General features: G+C 39.9%; 1 protein-coding gene across 1 annotated transcript in view; it reads left to right on the top strand.

Moving 5' to 3' along the window:
* The first annotated feature begins 5522 nt into the window (after positions 1-5522).
* The window catches only part of LOC306858581 (NACHT, LRR and PYD domains-containing protein 6-like), a 39300-nt gene continuing 33120 nt past the window's right edge, over positions 5523-11702 (top strand). Inside the window, exons 1-3 of the mRNA XM_079399170.1 lie at positions 5523-6007; positions 11010-11093; positions 11319-11597. Coding sequence (XP_079255296.1) covers positions 11339-11597 — 259 coding nt within the window. The 5' untranslated portion in view covers positions 5523-6007; positions 11010-11093; positions 11319-11338. The remainder of the gene's footprint in view (positions 6008-11009; positions 11094-11318; positions 11598-11702) is intronic.

Below are 11702 nucleotides of genomic sequence, written 5' to 3'. Positions count from 1 at the left end.
TCTACAGTAAATCCCTATTAAATTAGTAAATTAATAAAATCACATATTAGATGTGCTACACAGTGTTTCATTCATTTAATATGTATTTCACCAAGAATTGAACTCTGAATACAGCTGACATGTTTTATTGTGTGTATTTCTCTGCGGGTTTAACGTGTGAACCGGACTTTTATTTTGGTTTGCTGGTGTGACGTCACAAGGCTGCGCCGCGCCCCTGCTTCTGTTGTGATTCTGCTGAAGAAAGGTTTGTGTTATCATTATTTACAGTATTAAAATCGATGCAGACCGCTCAGACATTTGTATAGAGTTTACAAGGACAAATATTCTCGAGTGTAATATTATAACGCTTTATGCAGCATTTGTGAGACGAGTATCAGAGAAGATGCGTCTCATTTCTCTCTGATATCCAGAATCAGTTTATCATAAACACATCTGTTCAGTGGAGAAACGGAGCTTAAAGTCCGAATCAATCGATTCACTTGAATCATCTCTCGCTGGCGACGCTTTCTGAACAAAACAGTAAATGCGACGAGAACAACAAACATGTATAGTTTAGTTTGAGAATCAAGAACTAATTAACTTGGTCATTTGTGACTTTATGAACCGAAAGAGTGTTATGACCTACTTGTCTTGTGAGATCCGAGTCAGTTACTGTCCATAACAACAATGCCTAGTTAAATATGTGTTATTGATTTGTTAGTCATATTTTATAGTGGTTTTCCATTTATTATTAAAATGATTCCTGCATTTGGCAAAAAAAAATTACTTTTGTTTCCAAATATATTATTGTAGTTAATAAAAATGCTTCAGGAATCGACCAGAATTGTTAAATTCCCGTCTCCATGTATAATGACATCCGGTCCTGCAGCCATTTCCGGCGCCGGTCAGATTCGCCTATCAGAATGGCGGTACGAAGCGGCGAAGGCGTTGGATGGGGGTTTGGGAGGTGAGTGGGTATCTGTATGTGTGTGTGTATGTATGTGTGGCCTGGGAAGTTGGCACGCTGGCATTCGAATCAAGTTGCCTCAGTCCGCAGATTGTGAAAGCGACACAGCAGGTTGCCATGGAGACAGCCTTGATCAGGACCCCAACCGAGTCAACAACAGCAGGTGTCTGGAAGGGGGGAGGAACGCAAGAGAGTCTAACTGCAGTGCTCTTCCCGGGGAAATTTTCCAGCTTCGACCTTGTCCGAGGTTGCGCTGGTTAGGAGAGCCAAAGAAGATAAGATTGTTTGGTCTTGGGGCGAGTAGCCGCATTCCAATTTCACAGCTACTCTCTTAGTCCATTTCTGGTCTCCAAATCAATTTTCCTTTAACCGTGAGCTTCTCCGTGATGGTATCCATATTGCGGTTAATATTCTCAGACAGTGCTGACCGCTCTGCCCACTACTTCATGACGGGCAGCCTTGAGGCTTTGGACAGCTGTTCCGTCTCCTGAATTCTAAAAATAACAGAGCAAAGCCTAATCCAATCAGCAGAAAACCCGTTATCGTGGTTCCGAATAGGTAGATGTCTTCAATGTCCTCCACGGAAAGAGCTGCCAGACACACGACCCGCGTCCATCGTGTAGCCAGCTGCGAACGTTCTGTCAGGGCAGTCAGGTTCCCCGATCCCAGGCTTCTCATCGAGAAGATGGTGTCAATTTCGTTGAGAGACCAGTTGATCAAATCCATATTTTTCAGTTTGGAGTGCAGTGCAGAAAGAGTCTCTCAAGTGAGACGACACGAGACAAAGAGGCAAGCAGGGAAGGAAGGGAGAGAAAAAATGCGACCGCCTTCGCTGAGAGCCAAACGAGAAGTATCTATGCAACTACAGCAGTACAGTTTCCTGAAAATTTATCTTTATAAGGAACCAGATCAGTGTGTGTGTGTGTGTGTGTGTGCAAGGCCGGACTTACCATTGGGCTTGAGTGGGCTCGAGCCCATGGGCCCCGCCCAATAGGGGGCCCCGCCCGCTTCCGTTAATTTGATTTGTTTATTTTTCAATTAAGGTTCGTTTATTGGTCTGGCATTGGTGATAAAGATGCGTTGGCTTTACGCTGTTGTACCTAGCGGCCGCATTAATCAGTATAATGGCGGACAAGCGGTATCGGAGCGGCGCGCTTAAAAGAAAACTAAAAAATGAAAGACAGCGACGTGAAAAGGAAGCACTCAGTAAACTGAAAACGATTACTGGATTTTTCACACCTGTGACACCACAGCCTGATGTACCTGTGGTAGCTGAGAGATCAGTGGACAACAAGCTGCTGGAGGAACCTGCTGGAGCCGATCTGATTTCACGTGCAGAGCAGCCCATCAGTGGATTATCGTCTTTTCAGTCAGAAGACATTAGCTCTATGGAGGCGGCAACAGAAACAGCGACTGCACCAGATAGGCCTACAGCTACTACTGATTCTTACGCTGCTGATCCTGCTTGCTGGGGTAAAATTGATGAGAATGTGCGTGCTTACTGGGCGCAGAAAGGTCCGGAGTCCTGTCAAAATAAGGAGGCTAATGTCAAAGCCTCTGAACGCCACTACAAACATCAGAAGAGACTGTTTTCTAAAACTCATTTCAAACGAAAGCATTTGAATGGAGAGTCCCTGCCCAGAGAATGGTTGCTGTACTCACCTTCCACAGGCTGTGTGTTTTGTTTTGCTTGCTGTCTTTTTCGTGAGGGTGACGGTCAATCCCCTTTCCAGTCTGGTTATAATGACTGGAAACATGCTACCAGACGCTTTGCCGAACATGAGAACAGTGACGGTCATAGGAAGGCAATGTTTAATTACATCAACAGAGCAGCAGCTGATGGAAGAGTGGTTGCGGTTGTAAAATTTCTGTCAGAACGGGGATTGGCTTTCCGAGGCTCAAGTGAAATATTTGGTAGAGCTGACAATGGGAATTACATGGGCATCCTGGAGCTGATCAGTGAATTCGACCCATTCTTGAAATCACACATACAAATGTATGGAAATGCTGGGGTAGGAACCCCCTCATATCTCTCATCGAAAACGTGTGAAGAATTTATCAAGATAATGGGCGACAGATTGCTTTCTGAAAGTCAGGAGTGTACAACGGCCTGCAAGCTCACATCAAAGACATTAATCCACTAGTAGAGTGGGTGCCGTGTGCCGCCCACACGCTCAATCTTGTTGGAATAAATAGTGTAAACTGCTGCACAGAAACTGCTGATTTTTTTAACTTCTGCTCCAAATCTACAGTAAGATGGAAGGTGGTAACTGCAGGGTTGCAGCCTAATGAAAACCATCGCATTGAGACACTAAAAACTCTCTCTGACACCAGGTGGGCTGCACATGCACAGGCCACCAAGGCACTGTGCAGAAATTATGCCAATATTCAAGAATCACTGTTGAACATTGCAGAAATCAGCACACAGAACCTGACAGTACAAAATGATGCAAGGCCACTGCATAAAAAAATGAACAAACTAGAGACTGCTTTTCTTTGCACTATGTGGAATCATGTTCTCCAACGCTTTCAGGGGACAAGTGTTGCACTACAAGCTGTGGATCTTGACCTGTGCAATGCTGTTGATTTGGTGAGATCACTGCGGGAATATATTGTAGGTTTGAGAGATGAATTTGATTTGTTTGAGGCCCAAGCAAAAGCAATGTCTCCCACAGTTTCAGCAACGTACAAACAAGACACACAAAGACAAAGAAAACGCAAGACTCATGTGGGTGAGTCTGCAACACCTGAGGCTCACTTGTCAGGACGAGAAAAATTCTCATCTGGTGTGTTTTGATCGTCGCTTTAAATCCTATAATGACCTCAACGTCTCCTTTGGTTTCCTGAACAACATATCTACTCTCTCTGCTGAACATCTGCGTGAAAAAGCAGCAGATCTACAGAGGAGGTACCACACTGACCTGGGAAATGAATTTTGTGAAGAAATCATCCAGTTCAAAGAATTCATCTGGCATGATGAGCTATCATCTGCAAGGGAACTTTTAATGTCCATTAGGAAAAGAAAACTACAGAACATCTTCCCAAATGTGGATGTTGCTCTCAGACTCTACCTAACATTACCAGTCACAAATGCAAGTGGGGAGCGCAGTTTCTCCAAACTGAAACTGGTAAAAAATAGACTACGATCCACAATGGTACATCAGAAATTACATCATCTTACTCTGATGTCAATTGAGAGTGATCTGATCTTCTACGTAAAGTAGATTTTACTGATGTGATCAAAGACTTTGCTGCAAAGAAGTCCAGAAGACGCCACTTTTAACTATATAGTAAGACTCCATTCCATTTTGTTTTTTTTGTTAAAGATGACATAGTGCATGCATCGTCAAAATCTGTTTGCCTGTTTCTCTCAGCTATGTTATTGTTTTAAATGATCATACTCTGAATTATGCTGTTGTATGTCCTGCTTGTTTCAGCTGTGATCAATGTAATATTTTTATATACAGTTTTTGTGAATAGTTTTGATGTTTTTCAAAGGCAACTAAAACTCAGCTACTTTCATACTGAACTCTCTCTCTCTTTAATTCTCTCACTCACTCTCTCACTCACTTTATCTTGCACTTTGTTCAATGTGTTTTGATATTTTCTTGCAACTGAGAGCACTTGCTTTATTGTATTATAATTGCATATTATCCTTGTAATTTTAATTGAGCTAAGCATGTTACATATTATTGATTTTTGGATTGCTACACTGTAAAAAGATGCAAGATGTTTGTCTTGTAAGATGTTTTACAATGTTGTTTACAAATTAGACTAAATTATCCACAAGGTTTCTATAACAATTCACTGTTTTTAATTCGTAAATATACATAAAATTGATAATGTGGTGACTTAACACATTCTTTTTTTTCATACAGTAAAAAATACCTCAATGACAAAGTAATTTGTTGTTTCAGTTGCTGTGAAAATTTTTCTATTAGCAAAATAGGACAATCAGCATTGCATGAACAAATGCATTTACATTTGCTAAAATTCTTTACTGTGAAAAAAAAACTATTGTTGAGAGAGAACTGAAAGTCTAACTGCATGAAGTTTCCTTTTTTTTTTTTTTTTTTACTTTTTCAACTACTTATTTTTTTACAGTGTACAATAGATATTATACTCTAAAATTGTTTAGATGTACTCATACATGTATGTGAGTCTATACTATATATTATCTGGATATGTATACAATCTGTAAAATATCAGCACTTGCACACTTTTTTCTTTAAGATTAATACATTTGTTTACAAGTTACTGAAATTCTTTATGACTGCAACCTTATGATTTAGCATGTTTTCCAGTACATGTAAAATTTTGTTATTTTGAGATCATTCTGCCAAAGAAACTGAATTTTGTGCATTGCAAAAAATACATGATCACCGTGGTCATATAAATAATTCTATTTAGACTGAGCATAATTGTTATAGAGGATACATAGCTCTATCATACATGTTGTGTGTAGCGTTTGTTGGGGGAAAATTACACCACAAATCCCAATGCTGTGTATCAGTTGAGCTTTGCTGATATCTAGTGGACAAAGTTAGGTACTGCACCTAAACAAAATCTCAAAGCTCATTTTTTTAAGATGTCAGCTCAAATTTGGAACATATAAAAACGTTGTCATAAACTAAAACCTCTATAGCATTTCTGTTTCACTTTAACTTTTTTCAGTTCCACAATGAACTGCCAAGGGTCTTCCTTAAAATGGGAAATGTTAAATTTTCTTATTTCTGTGCTCCAAAACTTCCAATTCTTATTCAAAGCTTTATTTGACATTGTTGTCCACTAAATACCTCAGTTATTTTTTTAACTGGCTCTCAGGGTTAAGGTCATTTGTAGAGTGAGTAGGGGCCCGGAAATGACTCGAGCCCAAGGGCCCCCACGATGCTAAGTCCTGCCCTGCATGTGTGTGTTGATTTCTGACTCATTCTTATGATTCTCATGTCTCTTCCTGAAAGAAAGCAGGAAGCAGGTTTCACTTGTTTTACAGAAGTGAAATAAATTTCAGAGCTGCTGTTAAACACAACGGTTCAGGAGGAAATAGAAGTATTGTTTGAGGTGAGTGTTTGATCTTTCTTTAGTTATTTTCATGTATGAATGTCGTCTTATGATGTGTCTTTGGTCACTTTGAGCTTCTGAGACTTTAATGCTGTGCTGAAGTCATTTTGATGATTTTATTTAAAACTCTTGATCACCAAACTGATGATCAAGTGTGTCTTTGTCCCTCATTTTACTGTTTATTAGTGAGTGTGTTTTCAGTATTTCCCATCATGCACTCTTTACTCTGAGGCAGAAACTATCACTCAACATCTTCATGCGTCTGCAGACAGTTCTAGACAATGAGCTCTATAACATTCAGGTCGCGCTGTAGGTGTTGAACAACAGAATTATAGAAATATAAAGAACTCTCCATATTGAAAACTCCCATTGCAAAAATAAAGTGCCCATAAATGTATAAAATTTGTTTGCTTTTAATTGTAGATCTATGAAGTTGGAAATGTAATACTGAATAGCTTCATATCATAAAGATGTTTAATGAATTCACACATAATCTGTGCTTTTATGAATGTGCTGAACATCCCTAGTTAACTATAACACAAAATCACTTATCTTACCCCACAAATACAGTAAATAGAAATACCAGAAGCAGTAGGAACATATTCATGAATTATTTCTTCTTGTTCTTTCACTATGTTCACTGTTTTTCACTATATTGAGCTGCTGTTGTTCACAATGAAAGACAGTTAAACTGCAGAACATCTACATGTGAGTAAAGTACACTAGTGTAGAGCTGCAGATCAGTGCAATATAGTACTGAAATATAGCCACTGAAACTGATGTTGAACTGGCTTCTGTTTTTAATGTTGACTAACCCAATCACAGGTTAGTGAGCGGAGTTAGTGTAAATAGACACTCCGTTAAAATAAATCTTCACCATGCAGTCTACATCCTAGACAGATGCAATTATAACCTATAAATTGAAAGCTATTTGACGTTTTTGAAATGATTTAAAGGGATAGTTCACCATAAATAGAAATTATGTTTGTAGATGTTTATCTGCTTACCCCGAGGGCATCCAAGGTTTCTTCAGTAAAACACAAAGATCATATCTCAAAGTCTCAAAGTCATATAATGGCAGTCAGTGGGACCCACGGTTTTGAGAGAAAAACAAACAAACAGACTAAACCAAATTAAACCCTGCGGCTCGTGACGATACATTGAGATCTTAAGACAGGAAACAATCAGTCTGTGCAAGAAACTAAACCGTATTTATATAATTTTTTACCTCTGATCCACCGCAATATCCAACTGTCCTGAGCGCGTTCACAACAGCCGGAGTGTGACAAGTCAACGTGCTCTGACATAGTAGTGAAAAGTCAACACTCCCGGATGAGTTCGCGCAAGCAAACGTAATCTTTTAGTTTTTAATCGGTTTCAACAATCAGGATAAGCACAAGTAATTACCATTTTGAGTAGCCGTCGTACCTACAATCTCTCTGCACTGTGTAAACAATGAGTGACGTATACGCGTGACAGATCGCTTCCGCGCAGAGCGTGCCACGTGTCGGCTGTTGTGAACGCGCTCAGGACAGTTGGACATTGATGTTTTTTAAATGCTTATGCATTAAATAATTACGATACAAAACAGATTAAGTAAAATATGCTAAATGTATAGTATCGTACAAATATAACGTGAGACTGTGAATGCAGTTTCACATTTTGAATCTACATAATTAACTTTTTAACATGCAATGATATGAAATAAAACCAAACAAGATGTGAAATACATTTTGCTCACCGAACACACAAAATCTTACTATCTGTAGGCTATGCATGCAGCACAGATAGCAAGAGTTATTTGACACACACAAAAGATTTAAATAAGATCATATTGACAACAAACATTATATGACATTTAAAAATAGTTTTGGTGATTTGTCCTACAGTCCGCCTGTTCTTTCGTGTAACTGTAACGTAGGGATGGCTGACGTGAAACTGACGTTTCGACACGGTGTCGAGATCCCGAAGCGCAGATGCTTCGAAACACTGCTCGGAAGCGTGATTCGAAACACCCATGTCACGTGACTATGGTGATTCGAAGCTCCGGTGCGTGTCACAAGTGTTTCGAGACGTGTCATACCTGCCGATTTGGCGTTTGATTGACAGGGTCGGGAACAAATCACACAAGTGCACATCTGTCTCAACCTAACTCCCACAAAGTATAAAAGTAGAGTTAACGCATCTTCACTTCGTGGGTTTTTGTGAGAGGAGAGAGATTTTGCGATATAGTGATATTTATAGTGTAATTTGGTTAATTATATTTAGGCTACATTAAAAGTTATTATTAAGATATTGATAGATAGGCTATAGACATTGACAGATAATTAGGATAGATATACTGATACATTCATATAGGCATACATATACATTCATATAAGTTAGATAGTGACAAACACATCAAGTTACAGATAGGATATCATAGGCAGGTATTTTTCCTACTCGGTACGTTCTAGCTAAAACGTATCTGTGCATGCCAGCGACAAGTGTCCCTTGTGAGAGGATTTTTTCAAAGGCTGGAGAAATTCTATGTAAAAAAAAGAAGTAGGCTAAGTTCATCAACAGCAGAACAATTAATATTTTTAAATAAAAATCTCTATATTTAAAAAAAGGAAGACATTGTGGCTTGATGTATTTTGTCTATTTGTCATTACCAAAGTAACACTTATTCACAAAGTGTTCATTCAGATGTCAGACCGATGTTTCAAAACTTTACAAGAAGAGAACAATAAAAACACACATTTTAATTGTTTATTATAATTTTGTAAAAGTGACTGCTTCACCCAGGATTCGAACCCACAGAGACATCACTGCAATCGAGCACACTAACCACTCCCCCCCATCACCTGGTGGCTTCACTGACACAACATACATTACAATTCGTCAATTGTTTCTTTGTCGACGCTGTTTCAGAGCAATACTTGAGAATGCCCACTAGGTGTCACTGTAGAGACAGGTTTCGAAGCCTCGGCACATTTGCTTCAACTGCTTCAGTGTTTCACGAAGCCTCGCTCTGCCCACCACTACTGTAACGGGGCAAACGAGACATGAGGCGTGCGGATCCATGTGCAAGCTTTTATTAATAGACATGGTCAAAAACACAGGCAGGGTCGAACAAATGGCAAACAGGTATATCGAGGGCAAGACAGATGAGTACTCAAGTAAACGGGCGTGGTCTTCGATCGGGGAACAATATCCAGTGGGCTTGACAAGAGGGGTATCATAGGCAGGTATTTTTCCTACTCTGTACGTTCTAGCTAAAAAGTATCTGTGCATGCCAGGTACATGGGCAATACTCTGCAACTAGAACAGCATCTGAGTGTGTTACATGTATTGTAAAGTAAAGTAAAAGTAAAGTCGTGACGTATTGTCAAGTATGGTGACCCATACTCGAAATTGGTGCTCTGCGTTTAACCCATCCAAGTGCACACACACAGCAGTGAGTAGTGAACAAATGCACACATACACACACACACACACACACACACACACACCGTGAACACACACCCGGAGCAGTGGGCAGCCATGCTGCGGCGCCCGGGGAGCAGTTGGGGGTTCGGTGTCTTGCTCAAGGGCACCTCAGTCGTGGTATTGAGGGTGGAGAGAGCGCTGTACATTCACCCCCACCTACAATCCCTGCCGGCCGGAGACTCGAACCCGCAACCTTTCGATTACGAGTCCGACTCTCTAACCATTAGGCCACGACTTCCCCCAGTTGTGTAATAGCTCTTAGGAGAGCATGTAATTAGTGACAGCTGTGCAATCAGTGCAATGGATGATGGGAATTGCAGTCCAGTGTGATGTGTGATGTGAGTCAATATGATGGAGAGGCGACCTCTTGTGTCAGTCAGACAGAAGGTCATGGACCAGATTCGTGACACCAACACTGTATTTTTAATATTGTAAGGTTAGGGTTGGAGTAGGTGTAGGCGTTAATAAAGCCTCAAACCCACTGCTCGAATTGAAGGGGGGCTGGGGGGATCCGGGACCCCCCATAAGGCATTAGGGACCCCCCATAAGAAGTAAAAAATAGACTTAGGGGGGTCCCTCAGACATTTTTACTTGGAGTAAGCCATTTAAAAGAAGAATAGTAGCTTATCTCTATTTGATATGCAACATTAAATAGTATATAGTTATGCATATTATGATCAAATATATTGTTTATTTTGTATAAATTGTATATTGCGAGACTAACCCCCACCCCCACCAAAAAAAAAAAAAAGTCTGATGGTGGGGACCCCCCATAAGACTTGATTCAATTCGAGCACTGCTCAAACCACATTAACATCATGCTGGAAGCACAATCTGATATGAAGCATTTTTCACTGTCAAGAAGAAGCTGTCCTCTGTAAAGTGTGCAGCACAGAGAGCTATATTGGGATTATAATGTTCAGAAACCGAGTTAAACATTTTAACCATTATTCCCCAAGTCCAGTGTCCCTTGGAAGGCAGAACAAAGAGGCCCGGCAATTGGGGTGAAAATAACAGCATTTTGACGGCATGGCAACAACACTCTACTACAGCAACTCTTACTCTTCATTAAAACAGCTCAACATGGCTCCACTCCCATTGTTGCATGTTCCTAGGGGCAGGGTTTATGTAAATTTCAGGGTTTGTGATGTCACCGACCCAGGAAGAAGCTTGTTGTAGTCCCTATGCCTGTTAGCTGTAGGCAAAAACTTTATAGTACCGAAAACAAACTGTATGTTGATACGTGAAATTCTGGAGGGAACGTTGGATGCCGTCGCATGGGAACGTAATGACATGTGCCATTAACTGATCTATGTACTATAACATGTAAAACGGGAACATTAAAGGAATTTTCTAAAAGCAACTCATGTAAACACTTTAATCACAATATTGTCTAATTCAGAAAAAGGTGAATAATTTGATTACTGATGTCCATGTAAACATACTCAAGTGTTCTCCACATGGTTTTACTCTCGGCTCGAGTCTGAAAAACTGGTTTCATTAATTTTCTTAAATGGTTCTGGTTTAACAGGTTTAAGTTCTGAAGAATTTAAAGGAGTTTCAGAACTTCTGCTCAAGAGAAACAAGAAACATCTACATCATTATTCATTTCATGGTGAGTAAATAATACTTTACTGAAGCTGATCCTAATATATTTTCTGTGTAATTTGGCATTATGCATCACCTGATATAAATGAACCATTGTTTTGACACCTTTATATTGCATGAGTATGTGCATGTATTTATATACATTTGTCATTTTTACAAATGAATATAAATGAATACTTAGGTCCACGTTAAGAGTGAAAGTAATTCAGATCTTCTTCTTCTTGTCCTGCAGCTGTGAATCTGTGAAGGACAATGGCGTCTGTTAAAGAGCTGCTCGTGAACTCACTGAAGGAGCTGGTAGAAGCTGAACTGAAGGAGTTTCGTTGGTGCTTAATGAATGCATATCAGTGTATATCAAAGTCTGAAATGAAAAAGGCAGATATATTTGACACAGTGGAAAAGATGGTGGCATGTTTTGGACCAGAAGAAGCTGTGAAGATCATGGTGAACATCCTGAGGAAGATGAACCAGAATGAGCTGGCTGAACAGTTGGAGAATGAACACAAACAAGGTAACATTTAACTCAGTGACTTTAACGTGACAATGTTTACAAGTGTGTTGCTTTGACTTAAACCTCTTTGCTCTGCTGATGTGATTGTGTGATAAATGTTCCCCA

The sequence above is a fragment of the Barbus barbus genome (assembly GCF_936440315.1).
Source record: "Barbus barbus genome assembly, chromosome: 39".
Taxonomy (NCBI): Eukaryota; Metazoa; Chordata; class Actinopteri; order Cypriniformes; family Cyprinidae; genus Barbus; species Barbus barbus.
Note: the sequence above shows the minus strand (reverse complement) of the source record. Positions and strands in the feature narration are given on the sequence as shown.